This window comes from Ciconia boyciana, chromosome 8 (genome assembly GCF_034638445.1).
Source record: "Ciconia boyciana chromosome 8, ASM3463844v1, whole genome shotgun sequence".
NCBI lineage: Eukaryota > Metazoa > Chordata > Aves > Ciconiiformes > Ciconiidae > Ciconia > Ciconia boyciana.
Genome location: NC_132941.1, coordinates 47,525,677 through 47,550,355, shown reverse-complemented (window position 1 = coordinate 47,550,355; position 24,679 = coordinate 47,525,677). Strand labels below are relative to the sequence as shown.

Genomic DNA, 24,679 nt, shown 5'->3' with positions numbered 1-24,679 from the left:
CTAATTCTTAAAGTAACCCTGGGACATACCATATAGTCTTCTTTTCCAATAAGAACTTTATTTTCTTCATATTTCTGCACTGCTGCTTCTCTTGACGTATTATGCTGTTCCTCCATCTCATCATCATCATCATCTTCAATCACATCTTCTAAGCTCCTGTCCCATAGGATAGTAGCTCTTTTCCTTGGGATTGGCATTTTAGTGTCATTAAGTAGTGGTGATTCTCTTGCTAATTTCTGGTCAAATGACTGATCTTGGGGAAGAATAGACGTGTCCATAACTAAAACCTATCCAGAAAATAAAGAACAAAGTCATTAGTACTTTTTTAAACCTCTTCTGGCACTTCCAAGAGATACCTGTTGCACTTCCCTATAGGTCTCCTGAACATAGTACTCCCCCAGCCTATCCTCTGTTCAGAGTCACTACTTAGGCCGGTTTCCAGCTAGAGTACAGAAGGAATCACTTTATAGTCTTACCCTTCTTTTGATCCCAGGAACACCAAGTTTCACTAGCTCAACAACCTACAAGAGGGTTGCCACCTCATGCACCAACAAATTTCCGTATTTCTTATACTTTCAGTTTCTAGTTGCGTTACATGAATGTCATCCCACAAATTCTCTTTCTTGAACAGATGTATCACCCTTACAGTCTGCTCCTTAACCTGCTTAGATGGAGCCCACATTCCAAAGGCCTGGATCTATTGTCCTTTGAGCATACCTAACCATCAACAGAAGTTTTCCATGGCTTCCATTAAGGCTGCAGCACTGATCCCTGATACTTTTGTCTTCAGGGTTATATCACTGCACTTACTCCTACTCATTCTGCTTAACCTCCACCTTCCCACTGAAGCCTCTAGGGACATAAAGGCGACCTTTCAAACCCTCTTTGGTACTCAAGTTATTTTATCAATATTTCAGGTGAGCAATATCCCAAATTAAGATAGCAGTAGTATATGGGGCAGCTAGAATTGCTCCTAGGTGAGAGCATGTTATAAATACAGAAGAAAAATTTACCTAGATCTCAGGGAATTTCTTTCAAATATAGGAAGTGTCTTGTTAGCCTGGACATTTTATAGGAATTATGGATTTTCAGTAGGAGATGCTCCCACACCCACATTCCAAAGAAAAGAAAAGTCCCAACAAAGCCTTTTTAAAAGCTTTACAAGGAAATAAAGCCTGACTAGGACTAATTAGAAAATATGACTGCATCATGAGACAGAAAAATCCAGTAACTAAATTCATATTCTTAGAAGTGAGAGAACCTACTCTTTAAATGCAAATCATAAGTACTGATCAACAAGATAAACTACAAATACACTTACTTTTTGTGCAATGGCAGAGAACTTTAGCACATTGAGTGTTTCATCATATGCTGATGCACATTGGCTTATGTTTACTATCATGTATACCTTCCCCTTTCCACTGAAGAATCCTTGAAGGAAATGAGTTAACTTACTTTCCCGAAAGGGTATGTGCTGCTGCAACCTTTAAAGACAAAAGAACACATGACCAGAAGTTTAATAATTTCCAGTTAGTGTAAGAGCTATCCAGCTTGAAGACTTAAAAATATTTATAAAAGCAGTAGTCTTTAAATAAATTAAAATTGTTTTGGACTAGATACAGCTGTTAGTGAAGAGAAGAGATTGCACGGCTTTTGTGACTGCCACTTTGGCCATTATCTCAGATAGGCTATAGCAACACAATCAATGGGAGCCCTTAAACCAAAAGCACGTTCAACGTTTAGCTTAGGGTAGGTCACATAGTCCCATGCTACATCAAACTATGCTCCACCTCTCTTATCCTTTCCACATTAATGAAAAGGACATATCTAGTTCTAGGCATGCAGTATCCAACATTATCAGAGATCTCTCTCACTCAGTATCCTGCCTCTGAGAAAGGACAACAGCAGGTGCCTAGGCAAGAAAATGAGTATACACCAAATTCATGGAGATATTTTTCAGAACTTTTTCCCCTAATCCCCCAGCAGTTTGGCATTTCCTAAATCAGAAGTTGTGCCTTTGAATTTAACAGCTGGTGATGTAGTTTTTGATGCTTATAGGAAGTTTTATGAGAATTCCTAAAACATGACTAAACACACACTTCCCACTGAATAGGTTGCCTGCATTTTGGACACATGACAGCTATTCAGTTATATGAATACTGCTACAGAACTCAGCAAGATAGTAACACTCCTGCCAGAATACATATACAGCTTATAAGTAGCTTTGCTGCAGGACTGATAAACAAAAATAATTAAGAAAGTTACTGTTTCCTATTCAACTTGCAAGGGGCTTTTATTAACACTTTAAGAGATCATGCTTCAGAACATTTCTTCCATATTGTTAAAATTCCAAGTTATTAGGATCAGAAAGACATTCTGAATACATTAACAGCCCTCTAAGCAGCTGCTAGTTTTAATACATCCTTCCTATCTGGAAAGAACAGGAAGATAAGAAAGACTGTAAATTCACAAAACGTAGGGTTAATCAGGAACGCACGCTAGCAAAGCTTTTCCATCTTAAGGTGTGATAGACTTTGAATAGGCTATCAGGAACAGTGTTATGGGGTAAGTGAATTTGGCAAAGCACATCCAGGCATATCAATCAGCAGACAGAGTTCATTTAACTTTTGAGACAGAAATAGATCTTCAAATGAGAACCTGTGGAGAAAGCAGTTCCTGGACAGTTACATCCAGCTGTGACTATATATTGTACTGTTTTTCAGGCTTTGTATTATTGTATTGTAACTTTTTGTATTATTTCACTCTTATTTAGATCCCCAAGCTAGGGCATAAGTTGTGGGAAGGCTTTCTTTTGTCTGCATATGGTTAGCTAGATCAGGAGAGTGTTAAAGTTATGTCAAGATTTAGAAAAAACAGACAAATTTTGTCAAAGAGCACACAGTTATGATAGAACAACAATATCCTGCTGATGAAAAATGTTACACTAGAAGTAAGTAGAAAATGGAGTTAGTGTACAAAGGAGTAATAAAAGGCTGATAATTTGACTCTTACTATGACACTAGTGAAAAGGGGTTTTAAACTTATTCCAAAGTTCGTTTGATAAGCCAAGCTCAGAAGAAGAAAGTTAAATTGCTAAAGTCTATAATAGCATGTTTAAAGGATATTAGAATTTGAATGATTTAAAGAGCAAACAAGGCAAGTTTAAAGATAACTTTGGTAGATAAACAAGATTTCACAGTATAGACTTGTAAAGTCTACATCTTTTCTACCAAAAACTTAGTGTTAGCATTGTATATTTTAAATGTTGTAGGCAATACCCAAAAGCCACAACCAGTTTGTAATTCATAAAAGGACTTACTTCGACTGTTGACAGTTCTTGAGTGCGTTAATACACTTGCCTAGAATCAGGAGAGAGGTGTTTATATTTCCACTCTCTTTCAATCTATCACCTTCATTGCGGGTCTTGGTACATCTTTCTGAACCAGCAAGATCACACATTGACAATCTGAAAGCAGATAAGGAAAATTAACATTATTTACCTTAAACATGCACAAATTATTCATTTTTAAAAAGGATCACTTTTCTTGGAGGAAGAATTTCTTGATCTTCATCTGCATGAACTCTTCCATCTTTTTCAACGTTGCTTCACCAATCAAATTTCACAGTACTTCCTGCCAAACCCTTTCCCAACACTCTTCCTATTTTCCCACCCGTCCTCTTCCTTGTGATGACTTACATGAGTTAAGGAGTAGAGCAGGCTAGCAGAACCTTATGCTGAACAGACAGGGCAAGATATAGAACAGCATTGCAACCTGATGGCTTGAGGTAGAGAGCCAAGTACTGTATGAGTGTAGGAAGTGGGGAAACCACCATATACATGCATGAGGCTCTACCAGGGAGCATTGAGTGTATAGTGCAGTACCAGTACACCAACACGGAAGATAATCAACAACTTCATCACAAAAGTAGAGGGGGACTCTGCTCTGAACTTACTCATTGACTCGGGTCACGCGTGGTGCTCCTGAATCTTCAATTTTTAGTACCTTAACTGTGAATATGCTGTGACTAAAAGGAAAAGTTTAAGTCAGCAGAGAAGTGATAAAGTAGGCCAATACCTTCAAAATACTTTTAGCCTCCACGTCTGTTCAAAACATTCTTGAATCTGTCAACATATCTAAGCATGTACTCTATCAGATACAAACGTTTAAAGAGATATTTATGCAGCACTTATTTTGCTTTTTCCTCAGACATTTAGATGGAATAAAGCTTAAGTGCTTTTGCTTGAAGGAGAGTATTTGATAAAACACTGTTAGCTTTTGTACATGTTCATCTTACTGAAGGATTTCATCCTTTTGGCTTAAAGCATTAGGTCACATACTGCTAAAGGACGCTAAAACTGAAACCTAGATATCTAGACCTTGTTAAAGCCTCTTTCCCTCCTAAAAGCCACAAGCCATATTTTAGTTTCTCCTTCCTCCCGCACACCATCCTATGCCCAATGTTATTCAAAATGTTTCTCACCTTCTGCTGGAGCAAGTATTTAGTTTTGTGCTTGCAATACTCTGGTGTTTCAACCCCAGTTTTAGAAGTCGAAAAGCTTCTTTAGAGTCAGAAATCTGAACCCACTGCAGATCTTTAAGAAGAACAAAGATGATAATCTTGTAAATATCATTATCAAAAAGAAAGAAGGGATTAGGGGATAATGTATGCACACCAAGAAGAATACATTTACTTGAGACATACAAATATTTTACTAAGCCTGCTTCAGACAAATTATATGATGACAAATAAGATCAAGATTCCTCCTTCCATGGGAAAGGAAAGACAAATATATCACATAATTTTATCCTATTAGCACACTAAAATATGTTCCATCCAAATTAAGTGAGCAACCTTAGCCTGAGCACTGAAAAGCCAAAAGTTAGGGTCTAATATGAGTATGAAAGTCCTATGTTCATATTCATCAAGGCAGAATTCTACCTGGACAACTTCTGGTTTAGCCTACAATTTTTTTTTTTTTTTGGGGGTGGGGTGCGAAGTCATCTGGATATCTTTCAGGGCCATCAATTTAACTGAAAAAGATCAGTGAAGAATTTTGTCTGCAATATGATGCCTGTATGTCATCTTGGTATGCGTTAGAGTAAATGCCTACAACCCTACTAATAGAGCTTATAATATGAGCATTATGGCCTCTGTTAAACTAGAGGTCACCAAAATTGTACTAGCAAAAATGCCAGCTGTGACCAAGAAAAACAAGAAAATTATTAACTTGTTTTCATCAATAACATCAGGAACAGCATTACACTTCCAAGCTTTATAAAAAAAGATTATGCTGAAACATAGCTCAAAGCAGATTAATTCCTACTTCACACATTTTCTAATCTTTGAAGAAATAAAGGAGTTGGGTTTATTGTCCAGTTCAGCTCTTTTAATCTATAGTTTGGCATATGAATGATAAAAGCAGCAGGCCAAACACCTACAAAAAAAGCCTTTAATCTACAATTGGTGTCTTCGTTGTCCAAAGAACCTGTAACAAACCAAACAGGTTTCAAACCCTATTTTTTCCACAGCCAGAAACAAACATTGAACTGTTATTTTGAGTTCTGTTAACTCCCTGCCCCCCAACCCAAAACAAATTACATTACAGATTTGATTAAACTAGAATACTGTAAAAATGTAATTTGTAGTCAGACTAGACTTTCTCACATATTCTCTGAAGTCTGTTTCTCTACAGAATGTACAAAAAAACGCTGTTGAGCCAGTTATAACTATAGTTAAGAACTTCTGGAATCTTTTTTTAAGAAAATAAAAAAACCCAAACCACTAACAAATTTGTCAATTGTTTTCAATATTTCTCCCATTTCAAAGAAATATCAAGGCAGAGGAGTGCACGCAGGCTTTTAAGAGTTAGAGTCAAGAATAAAGAGAAAATCCTATTAAAGGTACAGATACTTCTATGTACATAGATTGTTGCCTTTCATACTAAAGGTAGACATTTCTAACGCCACAGTGAATGCAGTTAGGAGTTTTTAATCTAGAAAGAAACATTATTACAGGAAGACTGACTTTTAAAGTTACACGTTTGGCAATTTGCAATGTATTCTAGTCACCTTTTACATAAGAACATCCCTTGATGTCTTGAGCAAGGCGTAGTGTTTTTCTTTTCTTGTCATTTGATATAGGACTCAGTAGATCATAAAAGCATTCATTGTAAATCTCAAAAAATGAAACCCAAACAGAAAACTTCATGTAATTTTTCACAGTTGTGCTAGATTGTTCCAAGTCTTTTAAGAGTTCTTCTAAATCTGCCAAGTATAAAATATTAAAAGTCAATATAGGCCTAGTAAAGTGAATTTTCACTTAAAAAATTAATAAGTGAAAACTGATATTACAGCAGCCTTCTTAAAAAGGCCTACCCCAGACAGAAATCCATTGAAATTCCAAACCCTTTCTTAAGTATCTGTAAGTCACATGCTTACCCTACATATTTGCAAAAGACACCTACTCTACCACTTCCTTTTCCACTTGCAAATTCTATCAAACGCATACAGCTTGGTTAAGAATTATTCAAGTCTCTTCAGTACCTTTAGAAGACAGAGAATTAAACTGACAAGTACACTTCATTCTGTCTTTTTAAAGCAAACCTAGTATTTAGGTAGTTTTTAAATGCTAGAATTAGGGTTTATCTAATTGCATACAGGTACTTTAAAAGCCTGTCAGGATACCACTAGGGCCCATAGCATAAGGAGTACTACTTTTAATTGCTACAGTTTCATCTCATTTAATGCCTGTTCAGGTAGTCTTCTAACCATTCTATCCTTGTGTTTTCTGCCCAGATAACTTGCTCGCTATCCAATTCACAGTCATATAAAAATACTGATTAGTCATTTTATTAATGTAGGCCAGAAGTCAGTTATTGACCTTAAGAAAGGTTCTTTGCCAGCTTTAATTGCAATTCTTTAATATAAAACATACCCTTAGAATAAACCGGTGCTTTGTTGTTAGTGGTATTTTGATGGTCTACCTACAAAAGAGAACAGAGACTAAGATATATTGTTGACAGTACTTCACAAGTACACTACCAGTTACTTTTGTCTATTGTCCTCCTAGACAGGAATACAGCATAGTTGCAATAAGCCAATACAAAGACCCTGGCTACACATCATGCCTAGTTCAATGCACCTGTACACTCCTATTGAAAGGGTAGTTATTACCCTAATACTCACTCCTGACACTTCCCTTACATCAGGCTCTATCACAGTATATAGCATTTCAGCTTGCTGAACCTGAAGAAAACTAGCCACAGAAAAAAGAGGTGGGAGGCCACACAGAAACAGGGCGATTTGCAGGAGTCCAGTTGCAGTTTACATATTACTCTTAACCCAGTGAACCTAGAGAGTCCTGAAATTTTTTATTATTGGTATTTTGCTAATTCAGGATTCCATATCTTGTGGCTTATTGGGTCAACCCTCAGAAACAGAGGTAAGTGTAGAACACTCGTTCACTTCAGAAATTGAGCAACTTATTGCTTCATGATACAGGCTGTAGAAATCTTTCACAGTTGAAATAAAGTCTAGGTTTTAGAAAGAGACAGAAAGTTTTCTTCTGCTGAGCTCTTTAAAAAAAGTAAAATGAATCCCTACCGCTAGAGCTTATGAGGTTCATACACATACACTTCATTCCCAGTCTTAGTTTTGGTTGGTTGATTTTTTTTTTTTAGGTACAGAACTGCAAAGAATTGCAACTCATCTACCAAAACCAGTATGCTTAAGAGAAGAAACATGGATTAAAAAACAGGTATGGTTTGGGTTTTTTTAAAATGTTTTGTCAAGAGTATATTTCATATAAAGCTGGGATTCCATAAAGTGATTCCTGAAATAGTTAAATATTTATGTAATCAAAACTTTTAGGTTTAAGCTTTACACATATAAAACACTCACCCAAACCTGTCTCTGTTTAAGTAGATGCAGACTTTGCCACCAAATTTATAAGCTGAAGTATTGTTCTTATAACCACATTTTAGAAACTAGAGGGGACATACATGCGTATTCAAACACACATAAGTGACAGGTTTTTCTGAAGTCCTTAAAGACTGCTAGATTTAACATATGCCTGTGCTTTTGAAGCAAAGTCTTGAAGAATTTTGCTGCCACCTGCCTTCCACACTAGAGAAGTCCAGTTAGTTAACTCATGGATAAAAATCAATGTAACAGATACATTCCATCCCACAACAGCCAGAACATCTCATTATAACCTAGCATACCACTAAAGAGATGCTTAATTCTTTTAATTAAAAATAAAAAAGCACAATAATCCCTTTCCAGTTCCAGTCTATAGCATATGCTCAGGTTTTTTTTATATTATTCCATTCATTTCAGAATTAAAAACACCAAGAAAAAGGTATGCTTATACAAAATACAAATCCCCCATAACTGTAATTGGACTAAACAGCTTTAGAATTCCAGGCAACTCATAAAATTGAAGTGTATTTCTGGACTGCTCAACAGTGATCTGTTTAAGAAAAGTGCAGCAGAAACCCATTTTAATTCAAATCTTTAGAAGTCCACTGGCTTTATAGCTCTTCTGTTTCAAAAGAATTTTTGCTTCCTTTGAGGATATCTGCCAAACTGGAAGAGGGGAACAATCTCAAAATCATTAATTTCTTTCAACTATCCTGAAAGACAGTAAGTTGTTTAAAGGAGCAGACCTACAGGCATCCCCACAGATGGAGAGACTATTTGCATTCAGTCCTTATTAAGCACCTTATTAAATTATCCCAGAGGATAAATTATCAGGTGCCCAAGCTATAGAAAAAAAGCTTAGAGTTTACATTCTATCAAGTATTCAGCCACAAGACAGAAATCCACAGGACAACAGGGTTCATCAGCTCTACTGCTCACTTCAATGCTAATGTGAATAGCTGTCTGACAGCAAATAGACACATCCATACTTAAATACAGATAGTCTCTTCCCATTGAAAAATGAAGAGCGTAACATTGAGCTATCTAAAGATGTGTGTACTCATCTGTATAGAAAGAAATTATCCTCTACCTCTTTTGTTAGGCGAAGTATTGAATTTTTAATAGCAGTTTCTTCTCTCACTTGGTCTTTAGTCAGCTTTATATAATCCCTACACCGATGGGGTTTGAGATCCATTCCCGTGTATAGCTTTCCTTGAATACTTTTAAACAACATATCCATAGTCCTTGGCAGAATACCAGCATCATCTTCTGTCCCTGTAAGCAACATACAAAAGAAAGATCCTAATTATTACTGTGAACAAGGTATACAGATAAATGAAGACAGAAAGATAAGCAATTCTAATCTCAACGCATACATGAGGAATTTGGAGGCCACTTACAGCATGAAGCAGTGGTTTTTTATATTCTCAAGGTAACAGAAATGTCATTAGGGTATTTTGAAAGGTATTTGGCTTTCAGCAACATCTCATGCTCTACCCCTTAGACAGTAAGGGGCATAACGTAAAACAAAAACTGCTGGGGTGTTCTGCATAAACTTAGCCTTAAGGAAAAAAAAAACCAAAACCGAAACACCACACCCACAAACAAACCACAGCCAACAGACATTCAATAGATTTGCAGTTTTTCAATTGCATTTCATAGACTGCTTTCACTCACTCTCTCAAGGAAGTAATCTTGAAAGATAACTGATGACTGATCTCTCAGCTGCAGTCCTGTACTAATTCTACAGATCCTACCAAAAAAAAGTTCTGGAAGCCTTGTGAACACTCACTCCTTTCCCTGTCCCAGACCCTTCTCCCAGAGCATACTACTTTTGCACCTGAAAGGCAAAAAGGAGTCAAAAGCCTCAGTGCACACTTGATCTTTCTAAATCCAGATGCAAGTTTAAAAAAGGTTCACTTAACTGATTTCTAAACCAGAGAAAAAAAGGGTAGGGAGGGGAGAGTGGAAGAGAAACTACTGTCCTGTCTCGGACTGACAGCATCATCTTCCAGCCTCTGATAATTTCTCCTACTCCCGAGACAGATGGGCTTTTATCAGTTACAGCACTAGCTGTGTTGCTTAAGATAGAACCTATGTAAAAATCTGGTTGGCACTCAAACACCAAGCTAGTAACCAAATAACATATTAAGTTAAAGTACTGTTGCATTACATTTGTTTCTCCTCATCTCCTCTCTAATAATTTTTTGTTTATTGTAATGCCACTTGTAATTCAACTTAACATGAGCAAAGTAACAGTCACTGGCAAACAATGAACAGTCCTAAAAAACTGCTTCATCCTTCACTTAAGTCCTTTGCCATTGACAGAATACAGGCTCCCATGTAATGCCAAAGTGGAAAGGCTGTATCAACAATACTGGGAACACAAGAAGAGAAAATCATGGCACCTAGTAGGCAACATTCTGCCCTGCCAATTCTTATGACAAGTTGATAGTTAAAAGTCCTAAAAATATAATACCATGAAAAACTCTCCAGAGTCTGAAAAGAAGTGAATAAAAAAATTCTTGAAAAACCACACCACACAATCTACCCCAAACTAGTCAAGCATGGGGGACTGTACACATTAGGAATTTTGTTTTTTATTATTTACCTGTTGTTTGTTAGGACAGGAAAGAGCATCCCATTACTGCCCCAGATTAATGATAACTAAAAATACTAGCAGTAGTCTTCAGTTATAAGTCACCTAACAGAAGATCACTTAGAAGACAATGTCACTTCAATAAAGATCAATTTCATATAGCACAAAATTCATTGTCCTTCTACTATTTCTGTGTACAAAATTAGTATAGCATCTAGAACTGCCATTTCATTATAGGAGAAATTGTTTCCATGTGAATCAAATCACCTCATTTGTTAAAATGCTTTGAAAAATAATCAGAGAATGACATCTTCTGACAAGAATATTGAGCTTTAACAGTACAGAAATAGTGCATCAGGAGACAAGGTCTCCTAGGATATTATTGATAAGCTCAGAAGCTTGAGACAAGATAGAAATATTTGGAAGTAATCAAACATGTTTCAAAAACATTTATTCTCTGCCTATAATAATTGAAACCAACTCAAATACTATTCCTTATTTGAAGACAGTGCATATGAGATGCATATGACCTTTATAATAATAATTAAAAAATAACAAAATGCTAGTCTGGTGTAGAGTGACTTACACACTTTTCACATCCTGATATACAGAAGATGTATTTTCCTAACTCGCCCCTCCTCCCTGACTTTCTAGATACTTGGAGGGGAAAAAAAAGTCACACACCTGGTTGAAATTATTACAGCCTTACAAAGCAATATCACTATATGTTTATGTAAACTCTAGCAGTGACTCTGTTGTCAGTTTAGTGATATTTCTTATGGAAGGAGACCTTCAAAGGCTATTTATAAACATTCAAGAGAAGCCAATGTATAGGGCCTATAGTTTAAATAAAGGAAAAAAGTTATAATATTTCTGCTTGAAGTAATCCTCACTTTAAAAAAAGGAAGTTCATTCAAGGAGAACACATTTCTGCTTATACCTTGGAATGTGTAGGTTTTCCCAGCATTTGTAACGCCATATGTAAAAATAAGACGATTATATCCATCTAAGAAATCTTGCACTGGTTGCTTCATGGTACCTTCAAAGAATTCTTCTTGAGTTGTTTCAGGTCCAAACACCTGAGCATTGCCAAGAAACATCTTTATTTTGTTTAAGCAATCATTAAAGACTTTTAAAGAATCTTTTAAATTCTATATGCTTATAATCTTAAAGACTATTGACACTTAAAAAACCTAGTTTGCTTTATATTAAATAACAAGTTAAACGACTTTTTCCAGGAATAAAGTAAAAAAATTTTAAAGACAATTCATTTACTCGTGAAAAAGTGAACTTCTGTATCATCTGTCCAGCTGTTTTTTCACTTAGTCGACCCAAAGAGTTTTTGGGGGGCTTCAGTATGATGCTTGTAGAGTCTTCAAGTGAAACACAGTCCTATTAAAAGGAAGCACAAGTAACGCAGGCATGAAAAGAGCATAAAGAGCTCAGCTCACAGGAAAAACACCCATACATTTCAAGTATTTTTAAACTAAATAAATGTCACACCTGCAATTCATTTTCTCTTTCCAACGACGTAAATGGCCTAATACGCAGGCAAACTTGTATGTGTCCCTTAGACTCCAAACTGCTCCTCTTAAATTTAAAAGAAAAAAAAAATTAAGGAGGTTAGAAATTTGACTAGATTCTTTTTTTGATAGCTAGCACATTAAGGCAGTTTTATTTTCATCAGGCTATTTTGCACAGACTTATTTGACGACATGGGAAGCAAAAGTAATTCACTACATCAGTTTTTACAAGTGCTCATGCCCCTGCAGAAGTTCGCTGTGATAACTTAGAGTTAATAATCTTGCAGCATGGATATATACACTACATTGAAGCCAACTAGATATCAAGAATGGAACCCACAAAAACATTCTATGATTAAGCTGCTCTGAACTGGCAATTACTCTCATTCACAGAAGACCGATGCACCCAATAATGTATCAATGTAGTGCCACACAGGATTAGACTAAGTCGTGTATCTCCTCCAGATTAAAATGATACTAAAGATGCTTTTCTTCTCTGTAAAATTCTGATTACTGATTGTTCTTATCGATGAAAGGACTAAGCTTATTTAAAAAAATCCAAACAATACAAAGATTAAAGCTTTCTTACCTGGCTTGTGTCTGAGCTTGAAGAAGCCAAAGAAAATTCAGCAGAGAGATCTGCTTTAATATCTTCCACATTTACTCGTTCTGTTCTTTGAGGCGGGTCAGCACTAGCAATATAGGATGGTCTGAAAAACTTCTCATTATCTGAAGTCAGTTCCATCCTGCAATATAAAATAAAACTATTTTTTGCTCTCATCACATAAGGTAGAGCTTCTGAAGTCCCTTAGAAGACAAGCCAATTTGAGACCGATAGCTGCAGTTTCTTTAAGGAGAAAGCTTTCTTCATCCTATTCATAATTTACATAGCAAGTTTCTGATAGCTGAGGAGAGGGTCTGCAGAGGGGTGCACATCATGATGAAACAACCACCATTCTTCTTTTGATTAAAAGCAACTGTTTACCAGGGAAAAGCCTTACACATATAGCATAACCTTGCTAAAAACCATGTCTGATGAGGAAGATATAATTAAACAAACAAACAAAAAAACCCAAAACAAATCATGTTGTTCTACATCCACTTCTCCATCATAGTGTCCCTTTAGAATAAAATCTCATTGCAAGAGTAACCCAAACTTCATGGTTATCTCTGCAGGACCTGATAAAAAGTTGGTATTATAAAGATAACACAGTGTAGCTTAATACAAGACAGAGTTCAGAAACATTCCGAAGACTAAGAGAAAGTTTTAGCTATTAAGGAGACACTGGAAAATTAGGAGACCTCATGCCAGAGTACGAATTAAAGCAGTGCTTTTTAGTCATTTTTTCAGTCATTTTACAGATCAGCAACTCATTTATTAATCCATAATTTAAAGATTTTTGTGCATCTCAGAATCTGGGCAGTGAAAATTTGCTATAGAAAATGAAAGTAAATTGATTCAGTGTTGATAGTAGACAGGTAGATTTCAAAATAACCTTTGAAAAGTGTATTTTATTTAAAAATATTAGTATATTTTGTCTGCACTTTATTCTCCTATTGCTTTTTCCTGTGATATTACAGATGTGACTTGGCAGCTTTTGTTATGGATTAAGTTCAAAATAACTCATTGGGCAATTACTCATAGACTATGGCAGCAAGTGTTCTAGCAATTAGACACCTACCACATGGCCTCCTGCAGTTTTGAAGCTTTGGACACAACAATTCAACTGTCTTCTAATACTACATTCCCATGTCTATGCTACAGGGATGCATATACATTGTCTCTCTAAATACCAACGGAGAACACGCAGTGTTCATTAAAAAAATGGACAGATCAGGGCTGGTTCAAAGCCCCTTTGCTCAGCAAGAGTGCTGCCTATTAAGCAGTCATAACATTTTCGTTGCCCTCAGCATAAAACCTGGAACACGTCAGCACTTCAGTGTCAAAACACTTAACAGCTCAGCCTTCCTATCTAGCCTGTAAAAGGCAGATACAGAACTTCATGAAGCTAGACAAACATCACCAAGCTGCAAATGAGATAAAGCTACACATGAACTAAGCAGGAATGTTTATTCTGTTTCTTCTAATCTACAGTTTTTATTTTTGTCAGGCAACTGTATGACAACCAGGAAAAACTTGGCCTGAAATATTATCACAGCTTGAATAAACACTGACCTGTGAGTAAGCTACTACTGGAAAGAAACATACCTGTGCTGTCACGATCTAGAAGTCTCATTCATCAGCTACACAAAGTCACACTGTAAAACTCTTATCAGGCCTTGACAGGAAACACATTTGTTAGATAACTGACATTTTAGTTGCTTTAAAAATATAGGCTTATTTTAAAGTGTAATTTGTCAAGATTATGCTCTCATTCTGTGCCTCTCCACATAAGAGGGAAGAGACAACATTAAAATATGTATGCAAAGCTGAAACTGAAAGCCTTCATATGAGCCCAGCACTCAGACCAGTAACATTCAACCACTGACAGCATGCATAACCCAAGATACAGACTGCCCATCTGTCTCCATATTGTCATACAGCACTGTAATTAACTTAGATACTCTGGTGTAAACAGGTATATTGTCTGACTGTAGCCACTAGAAGGTACTTGTATACTGGGATACAATTGTTGTAACTCTGCTTATCATGACAACAGATTTTAATGCTGCAGACACCCTAAGAGAAGGGGATCCAGAGTGGCACACACAGCAAAGCGCGGTCACAGTACACACACAGCCTGTAGCTCTGTCAGGCAGTACAAGAAAGGGTAGAAAAGGCTCCAAACCACGCAATAAGCCTAGCAGCTTATATAAAGCATAAAGCATCAGCCCTTACACTTAAAAAAAAAATTAAAAGGAAAAGTTTTCCCTCTGCAAATATCAATCCTTCACGTCAAGGCTTTGCACTGTTTTCCCGTTCTTATGGCACACTGCCGCATGGCTTTGCCAGCATCACGGCCCTCGGCCGGGCGTTACCCGCGACTCGCACATCCCGCAGCAGTACCGAAAAGTTTTCACACACGCAACACACCCCCCGTGACTTTTCATCCCCCGTGACGCTAGTAACCACGACCACGGCAGGGAGAAGTGAGGGGAAGAGGCCTCAGCACCGCCCGCCATAAAAACCACCCACGCTTCTTCCCAGCTCCACGACCCCCAGGCCGCAACCATCGCCTCCTTCCCTCCTCAAGCGAAGGCCCAGCAGCCCCGCAACCCGCAGGGGCTTACCTGAGAGCCTACGCCACGCTGGGCGGGCCCAGCCGCCGATCCCCGCCAGGCGAAGGCAGCCCCGCGCTCCGCGCCGCCCCCCTCACCTGTCCGGGCAACGACCGCCGCTCACCGGTACAGCGTAACCGGCACGGCCGCGGCTTCTTTTCAAATCCGACCAATGGCAGTGCGCGGCGCCGCGCGGCCTTCTGGGAAGGGCGGACGTTGCTGCGGAGAACGGCACGACGGGAAGCGTAGTCTCGATGGGGCGGTGAAAGCGGAGCGGGGCGGGGCCGGGCCGACCTGCCTGGCTGGCGGCGTGGGGGGAGGTTTCCTCTTGTGGGCTTTGCTATGGGGCTACGAGGGGGTGTTCACTGAGACTTCTGTACTGCACGCACCTAGAGCCGTCAGGGCCTGTCCCCTCAGCGGCAGCAGGACCTCGACTGCCATGGGAAGGCGCCCTGGCCTCGCCGGGCCTGCCCCGCGGCCTGCCCTCACCTGCCCGCCTCGCCGTCTGCAGTGCCCGGGCTTTGCTTCCCTCGGGTCTGGCAGAAAGATATATGTAAGTTCAAGCTCGTCGATACTCCGGGTGATTACAGTGATGCTTTTTCTATAGGCGTTTTACAGGCTGGGAGGCAAGCTGAGGCTTTGCAGTCTGTATATAAACAGGATAATCACTGTTTGCAGGTAGCGAAAGGGAAGAGGCCAGGTGACCTGCTCAAGCTGCAGATGCCCTATATTCAGAGCAGGGATCAGCAGAATTGGGAAACTCCGGTTTTCAGTTCAGGCTGTGCCTGTTCTTCACTCTGGGTTACAATACTGACAGAGTGACAACTGTGGAAAACACTTAGTAAGGTATCCTTGTTTAAAACCTTCCCCAGGTGGAAATTATTGTTTGGTACCAGCTTGTGTGATAGAGATTTGATTTTTTAAACAGCAAAGAGAGAAATACTTTGGCTTTATTTTCAAAACAGTGTCATAATGCCAAACAGATCGTCCTTTTCTAGAACCTCAGGGTATGGAAATGCACAGGTTTTGGTAACAAAAATCACCGTAAGTTTCTCTTTAGACTCAGATGGGAATTCTTTGAACTTTAATAAGGAACGTCTGCCTGTTTTAAATTGAAATAAAAGGAAAAATAACTTGAATGTAGTCAGTAACTACCAAACCTAAACATTTGTCTTTAATTTGAAGAAAAGAATGCCAGCTAGTACAAGCAATTCTGTAAAAGAATAATTCTACACAGATCCTGTAACAGCTGCTTTGATGAGGTTGTCTTTAAGATTAAATCCCATCTTTCTTTAAACAGAGGCTATGTCATATCAGTAAGAGATGCGTACTTGATTTCAGTTAAGATGCAGGCCATGTTGCAAGAGTTGGTCTGTTTTAACAGCAGAAAATGATGCAACATTGAATTTGAAACTGTTTGCCAAACAAAACTGAAAAGCTCTTGTAGACATTCTTTAAGACTTATGCTAACTTTTTAAAAAGTATGTTAGTTTCTATCCTGAACAGAACAGTGAATTCAAACTACTGAACTAACCTAATGCCAAACCACCTTTTTCATACCAGGAGAAGACTGAGAATGGCTCTCAAAGAAAGGGAAAAATTAGCTCCTGGGAGCAAATCTGAAAGTTGTTCTCTTCCACTTGTTGGAAAGGAAAACTGAAGATCTTCTCAGAATATTTTGCAAGGTATATTCCTAACAAGGTTGAGGGCTGTTTCCTGCAGAAAATTGTTCTAAGTTGGGGCATAACAAAGCTTACGGTACAAGCAATATTTTGGGTTGGTTTGAATATTAAATTTCTGAAACTGTTTTTATAATACTGCATATGGTGCATAATTTAAACTAGTATCTCAAAGGACTACCACCAGCACACTAAAAGGGCAAACTAAAACACAAGCTAACATGTGCTCCTAGTCTCACACAAACCATGATAAAGAAAACATTAGATCAGCATAACCAACCCAGCCTGTTTTGGAGTGGGAGATGATGAAACTCCATCTATGTAAATAACCTTTATGGCTTTCCACCAATATATTCTCCTTAAAGTGGTTTGTGCAAGGACAGCCAGCTGCAACAAAAATATCTGCTGCCAAAACTGTTAACTCATTCGCCCCTGAAATTGGATTATGTTTCTTTTCAAATTCTCTATGACTTGTGGAGCAAGGTTGCCACTCCCCAAGGGAAAAAGATTTTTTATAAATGACTTGTTAGAACTCTCACCATTACCTTGTATTTGGGACAGGATTCAAAATTTGTGGATAGTCTACTCATCTCAGTGATGAGATGATGCCGTATGAGACAGCATATCTCAGCTAGCTTTTACATTGCCATCAGAAGTAATTAGAGACATGGTCAACACCGCTGGGACTAGGCCCAGCATCCTTCAGCACATCTGAGCAGCATCCAAACCAGGACTGGCTTCAGCTTCTTTGTACTCAACTCACCTTTCCCATGAATTAACAAAGTACTTCAGTTTCCTCTTGGCACTCCTGGTTCTACTGTGCTTCCCCCTGCCCTGACAGTGCTGCCTTCCCATCCTGGCTGGACGGGAAGTCCTTCTTCTGCAGAGTTCATTTGGAGCCAACTGGCACAGAAAGCTCCCATTCCTTGTCACACAGGTATCTTGGAGGAAAATGGTGCGTTACATTATCTTCTTGGTAGTCTGCCACGTCAGCCCCTTTTCACCCGTCTTTCAGGGCAGCGCTTGTCATTTATCTCGTTATTTGCACATGTCATATGGATGCATTTCACACTTCCTTTAATTTGAACCTATACAGTGGTACCCTCACTGTCCAACTCCCATCAGGTGCCTTCAGGTGACATTATTTCTAATGCATATACAGCTGATTTTATGAACTCATGACTTTGCAGACGGTTCATTTGCTTATTTTTCTTCAGTAATATAGGTATGTTTTTCTTTATCATCTCTTTTAAGCAATGAGCTACTTCTTCAGTCTCCCATTTCCCAGTTTGTTCAGTATAATTTTTCTATGGCTGACTTTTGATTCTTTACCTATTTGCTTGTTTCCTGCTCATCCCTCCTAAAACATCTGCTTTTGGTTTTCTGTAAAAGTTGGTGTCGTGTTACCTGAAACAGCAAGACTAGCTTTAAGGTCACAAACTTAAGAGAAAAATGGCTTGGGTTTGTCAGTCTGATTGTTGCGCTTTAGCGTGCATACCTTCAAGCTTTCCCTTGAACCGAGCAGCACAGAGGTGGTCACCCGAGAGCAAACAAATGTTCACGTTGCCATCCCGTGCAAGTTGACGGGCACAGTGTTTCTTTCTTCCAACAGACATGTACATACGTCAAATTAATTACGGGAGAGAAGGTGGCGCGGCCTTGAGCGTGAGGCTCGCAGCCATGTCCAGAGGTAAGGCCTTGGCCCTCCTCGCCCAGCGGCGCTGGCGGGAGCCGCCCCTCCGCCGCCCCGACCCCGCCGGGCTCTCGGGCCGACCCTCGGCGGAAGGCGCCCGGCCCGGGGCCTGCTGGGGGAGCCGGGCGCGGCCGCCGGCGGTCCGCGACTCGGAAGGCTTCGCGCCGGGGGCAGGTGACGGCGTCGGGGCCCGGGAGATCGCGGCGGGGCTGGGTGGCCCCGGCCGGGAGCGGGCGGGGCCCGCCTGTGCAGGGCGGGCGGCAGCCCGCAGGAGCCCCGCGGCGGTGCGGGGCCGGGCGCCGGAGCCGGCCCCGGCGGCGTGTCCAGCCGCTGTAGCGAGGCGGGCGGCGAAGGACGGCTGGCCGGGGCGTGGGGCCCTTTCCCGAGGGGCCAGGGGCTTTCTGCCAGCGCCCGGCCTGCCAATGCTGCGGCTGTTTTGTGGCTAACTTGGTTAACTGAGTAATCGCGGGATTTCAGGCGGGGTGGGAGGAAACTGTTACTGGAAGGAGCTTGCAGATGGTCATCAGTCCACTCCCCTGAGGTGATCTGGGAGCATAAAATACAGTCTGGAAAATTAATCATAGATCCACCGGCAAAGAGGGGGCTCGAGGAGCACGTGCCAGTGTGAGATAGCCAGCCAGGAGCCTGGGGAGGAAGGAGGGGATCGCTGACGGCAGCTGGAGGCAAGCCGTAGCACCTGGGGCTGGACTTGGGCCTTGATGCTTGGCCTCTGGCTGCTTCCCAGGGCCAGGGCTGGCTGCTCCAGCAAGTAAGGTGTTGGGGCTGCCTGTGCTCTGTGGTCATGGTTGTTCAAAAAGTCATTCGCTGAGGACACGTTCACTGAGGGAGCTCACAGCTGGAGATATGGTTGTGTTAAGAAGGCTTGCTTAGGTACTGCCATATGTGTGCTTCTCATAGATGCAGTGAGGCCACCTGGTCCTATGCCAGTGTTTTGTGTAATGAAAATGTGCTACCTGTGCTCAGCATATCATTTTTAAATCTTCATAGCTTCATTTGAAAACCTGTGCGTGGCAAACATAGTATTACTCCTTGAGCAGGAACTGTATTGTCTTACACAGGAGAAGATTTGAAATAGGCAAACTGAACAAAATACATCTCAGTAAATATAAGTCAAGACTTAGTCTTTGGAAAGATTGCAACTGAGACAGAAAAGCTATTGCTCTTTCTTCCTGCTTCTCTCTCAACCCTCTGGTTATTCCTTCTGTCCCTCTTTGAATTATTGCATAATTCTCTGATGAGCTAAAGAGATAATTTCAGCTGTAACCAACCTCTTAATCTTGTAATTAAACCAAAAAGTTTCAAAATCGATTGTTCTCTGTAATACAGTAATATAAATAATCACTGTTTTGAAGGGCAGATCTAGCATTTTGAAATCAGAACCTTCTACCTCTCAACAGGCTTGAACCATACCTGAAGACATAATTGTGTGTCTTGGATCATTATGCTTACCAAGTGTATGAGTGTACTTAGGTTCTCAGGTTATTTTAATTTGAACAACTCTTTAATAGGCATGTGTAACGTAGTGCCTCATAGTGATAGTGTTCTATACTGGCTCTAGCAACTAAAGCAAGTGAATGGCTTGGATATTCTGAGGAATTAGTAATGCAGTTAATTTTTTTCAGTATTAGTGTGCCGTATATTTTCTCCACCCACCCATCCATATTTAAATCTTGTGTTATTATGAACAGGAAGCTTTTCAAGGCAGGATCATTAGGGCAGTTACTCATGTTTTCCTAATATAGTGGGATTTTTAACCTCACAGGGGCTGTTTAACATCATCACAGCATAAATGATGATAAAATATGTTTCTATGATATACCCTACTCATCTGAACTGCCAGTTTGGAGTAAAATTTAATAGGCTGTCAAGATGAATAATAATTGAAAAATATTTTGTGTGTGTGTGTATATTTATATATGTCTTACTACCAAAGGAAACTGAAGCTTTACTAACTGGAGGGGGAAAAAAAAAATCTACTTTTTTTCTTCTGCCTTTTCTAGGGTCTTTCTGTAACTCTGGCAACAGATGCTATAAGACCACTAGTGATGGCTAAGTATTTTGCTTATTGGTGAAAGGGGCTGAAGCATTTAGACATGAGTCGGCTGATTAGGCCAAACAACACAATATCCTGTTAGTCAATGTAACAGCAAAAGTGGCCTCCATTGGCGAAAATGGTAAGAACTGTTTTCACATTGTGACACAAGTATTTGTCCTATAAATGTATCAGCTGTTTTGTCTGACTGATTCATAGTCATGTAGTGAATAGTGTAGTTAGTTATCAGATGTCTAAGATACATGTTGTGAATAGTAAAACTATTGTTTAGAAAACATACAGTCAAAGGCTTTTTTGTGAAAGTGTATTTATACAAGAAAAGATGACTAGTCTTAAATTGTGTGCTGTCTTATATATGGCTTTTCCATAGAATTGGTTGCTAAACATAGTTTCTGGGGCATTTGTGATGTGCCCCAGAAAATTAACTCCATCCCAACCAGACTCAGCACACTGTCTCACTTTGGGTTGTGATCAAGCTGAATCATGTAAATCGGGCATTTTTGAGCTACTGGTAATCACATAATTGGGAAACCTTGACAGAGAATCCACAAGCAGGAAGACTGACGGTTGGTATTGACTAGGTGTGTAATATTCTTCCCTCCTAGTCAACATTATACTGATATCTCAGGACATACTGTTGGAAATGGCTCTACAGCTGAAGTAATAAATTGAATCCTGTACTTAGAGAAGTCAGTATGACATTTGCCACTGTTTTCACATAGCCATGATCTTGCATCTTAGTTTTCCTATAGATTTCAAGTCCTTATATCCTTTGGACATAAAAATAGAGTAGTATCGTTGATACAGAAGGACAGATACAGTCCAGGAACATTGGCTGCTTCAGAAAATATTTTTCATATATGCTGCTTATATTTCATGAGGGGTGTTTGAACTGTGTATCCAAATTTTGTTTGGTTCCCTGAAATGCCCCCTCTTTTTTCTTTTTTTTTTCCTTTTTTTTTTTATATTTCTAAACCTCTGCCTAAGTGCTGCAAATATTTGCATAATGTCTTTTTAGCTCTAAGTCTGGGACTAGGCCTGTTGCCACTTTTTGCCATACGTGATGTTAATTATTTTCTTTGCAGACAGCGTGTTAGCTTGTAACCTCCAGGTTAAGGGCTGGGGATGAATTCCAAATCTTATTAGTAAAATTTTATTTCTCTCCATGTGTTGTTGATTCTTTTTCAATCATCCACAGAGCTGTATAAATACCAACATGGGTAACCATAATTTAAAGGTAAAATCTCAGGATTGACTTTCCTAAAATTAAACATATGTTTGAGTTTTATTTCAATTGAGGTTTCAGAAGTTTTATTTCAGTTCCAGGCTGCTTATGGAAATTCTTCATGGTGTAAGAAATTCAAGCTTTAATCCTCAGGATTACTTTTTCGAGAATACTGTTTCTTCCTTTGTAGTGTTACATAAAATACAGGCTGTAAATAGCTGTCTAATGGTCCCAGAGTCCTCAGAACAGCCCCAGAAAATTTTACCAAAGACGTTCTGTTGATCGTTACATTCTCAACTGTTGTTCTGTCATATTACTAGAAACTTAACAAGATAAATAAATTGGAATGTGGAGCCAATACATATTTAGAGTAATGCAGTTCTGAACTAGGGAAACTGGCCAAGATACCAAGATGTATCTAAATATATATCAGATATATAGCTGATAGCTGAAGAAACTGAAAGATTTCCACTAAAGGGGTATGTGTGTACATATATATATATATATATATATATATATATATATATAAAGTTCTGTGTAGAAGCCAGAAGACTGGACACTTCTGTGTCTCAAAAATATAAGGTGCCTCAAAAAGATGTGGTTCAAGAGCAAGAAGCTTACTGCTCATGTAACATGGGCTAAATCCAAGGAGCAGGATATGTTACAGTGTAGCCATTACAGTATTTCAGTGTAGTATTACTCATCTTTCTGGCTCTGACACCCAAGACTTCTTTTATTCTTGGCAAGTGTCAACTGTCTGTCTTGACCTCAGAAACTAGTGCTGTTCTCTGACATTATGTGCCATTCCTCAGAATGTCATCATGGCTTTGGGCGCTCGGGGCTTCTCCTTGAACTCATGTGAAGATGCGATTGGAGTGGGATAGGCATGCCAGTGACCTTCAGATGTTTTAACTTGGGCTTCCTGTAGAGCCAGTGGAGAGAAATGCTCAGAACAGTTTCAGGCCTAAGTTAAATTCTTGTTCTGGAAGCGCAGTTATGCTACATGGTACAGCTAAGCAATATAACCATAACCTGAATTGCCCTCTGGAGAAACCTTGTTTTCTTCACTAGTGTCTTAGTTTAGATATCAAAATTAATGTTTAGTATTGGGTGACACAGTTATCCTACAGCATGATAAAAGGGCAAGGAATGGACATTTAGAAAACAAATTTCTTAACCAGGGACTTATCTTTAAAGGACTTGAAAATAATGGCTCTTTGACAATAGCACATGGCCCAGGACATTTCCTGGTTTGGTCTGAGCTTGTCTTTTTTTTTTTTTTTTTTCTTATATTTTAGTAGCATTTTGGGCTGGGCATTGCCCATCCTGTAGGAAAAACAGAAGGCAGGGAGCAGACCAGCAGATGAAAGATGATGAAGACTCATGAAGTCTCAGTTGCTTCTCAACAAGTGGATTAATGAGCAGCTTATTTTTTAAACACATTCTTATACCATTATTTTCAGCCAAATCAGCAAGTAGATCTACGTGGCCAAACAGGTGCTGGGACAGCGGAAAAGCAGGCAGAAATGCTGGCAGGACAAAAGGACAGGGCTGCTTCTCTTCTGGTAGGCAGTCTTAGATTGGCTAAATTGCTTGTGAAGTTGCATCTTTGGCAGTTCTTCAGCAAGGAGTCAAATATGCAGGTGGCTGGCTGGATTGCAGCCTTTGGACATACCCAGACTTGCAGAGCTGGAGAGAGAGTATTTCCAAATGTCGTTCAACATACTGTTCTCAATTTGATGCTGCCCTGCCTGATGTTGTCACAACATGCTGCAGCCAAGGATAAGCAGAGTTTTGAAACAGCCCAGGCTGTTTCTGAAAGTTTTCTCACAGCTGAAATCTGAAGAAACTGAAAGGTTTCCACTGAAATGATGAGTATCACCAAGCACTGGCTGATCTGACCCTCTGTAGTCAGAATAAACCCCATTTTGCAAAATCTGAGATGTAAACAGCAAAATTCCATTGTTAGTAATTCAGTTTTGTGTATCTGAATTTCCTTTTGCTGTTTCAACAGGTTATAGGATCTGACTGCAGTTCCAGTCAGGTGCTTTTGTATAGTGTTGCCAAGTACTGTCATGCCACCACGCTTCATCATATATGTGGGTGCACTGAAGAATACACTCACATTTATAAAGCACTGTAAGATCTTTCTGGGTGAATGGCATTATAAAATGAAGATAATTATTCCAACAATTAATCCAAATATTCTATATAAAGCAGATTTTGGCATTGTGAAAAGAACCAAAACATGCAACAATTCAGGGGTAAGGGAGGAATCCTTTTATTTTAAGGATAATAGTAGTATAAAGTTAGAAATGAGTCATTCTTGAACTAATTTCTAACTGGGTGACTCATGCTCTTGGCAAATTAATTATCCCAGACAAGTGGTTCAGAAATAGATGCTATAGTTTTGTTACTGTTTTAATCAGATGGCTGTTGCTCTTACAAATAAACATGAGGCTTGATTTCAGGTATAACATGTAGCTATACCCTGCAAATTATGCCACAGTGCTGCTTGAGGTTGTGTTACACATGCCAAATTTTTTTTATCTGATGTTTTGTTTTCAGTTTTAGGTGGATGGTATACCTAGCTACTGGGTATCTAAAGCAGCCATGGCCACCAAAAATCTCAGCAGTGAACTTGGGCAAGGAAAATCTAATGTGGTATGTATTTCTTTCCATCCAGGAACTGTGATTTATTAAAGCCTCATCACAGGAACATTCCTATGAATAAACTTTTCACCT

General features: G+C 39.3%; 2 protein-coding genes across 8 annotated transcripts in view; one reads left to right on the top strand and one right to left on the bottom strand.

Moving 5' to 3' along the window:
- The window catches only part of KIF20B (kinesin family member 20B), a 43,823-nt gene extending 28,399 nt beyond the window's left edge, over positions 1–15,424 (bottom strand). Inside the window, exons 1-14 of one of the 3 annotated variants that reach the window (XM_072870896.1) lie at positions 15,276–15,424; positions 14,254–14,323; positions 12,634–12,790; positions 12,025–12,111; positions 11,797–11,913; positions 11,462–11,600; positions 9,013–9,197; positions 6,937–6,985; positions 6,072–6,266; positions 4,483–4,594; positions 3,955–4,026; positions 3,320–3,466; positions 1,322–1,484; positions 30–287 (exon numbers count right to left, since the gene is read on the bottom strand). In XM_072870896.1, the coding sequence (XP_072726997.1) occupies positions 30–287; positions 1,322–1,484; positions 3,320–3,466; positions 3,955–4,026; positions 4,483–4,594; positions 6,072–6,266; positions 6,937–6,985; positions 9,013–9,197; positions 11,462–11,600; positions 11,797–11,913; positions 12,025–12,111; positions 12,634–12,789 (1,680 nt within the window). In that variant the 5' untranslated portion in view covers position 12,790; positions 14,254–14,323; positions 15,276–15,424. The remainder of the gene's footprint in view (positions 1–29; positions 288–1,321; positions 1,485–3,319; positions 3,467–3,954; positions 4,027–4,482; positions 4,595–6,071; positions 6,267–6,936; positions 6,986–9,012; positions 9,198–11,461; positions 11,601–11,796; positions 11,914–12,024; positions 12,112–12,633; positions 12,791–14,253; positions 14,324–15,275) is intronic. The other 2 variants (XM_072870898.1, XM_072870899.1) reach the window with 2 other exon arrangements.
- A 124-nt stretch (positions 15,425–15,548) lies between these two features.
- Positions 15,549–24,679, top strand: part of PANK1 (pantothenate kinase 1) — a 48,852-nt gene continuing 39,721 nt past the window's right edge. For all 5 annotated transcript variants that reach the window (XM_072870109.1, XM_072870107.1, XM_072870106.1 and 2 more), the window contains exons 1-2: positions 15,549–15,816; positions 24,503–24,598. The gene's annotated coding sequence lies outside the window, so the exon portion shown is untranslated. The remainder of the gene's footprint in view (positions 15,817–24,502; positions 24,599–24,679) is intronic.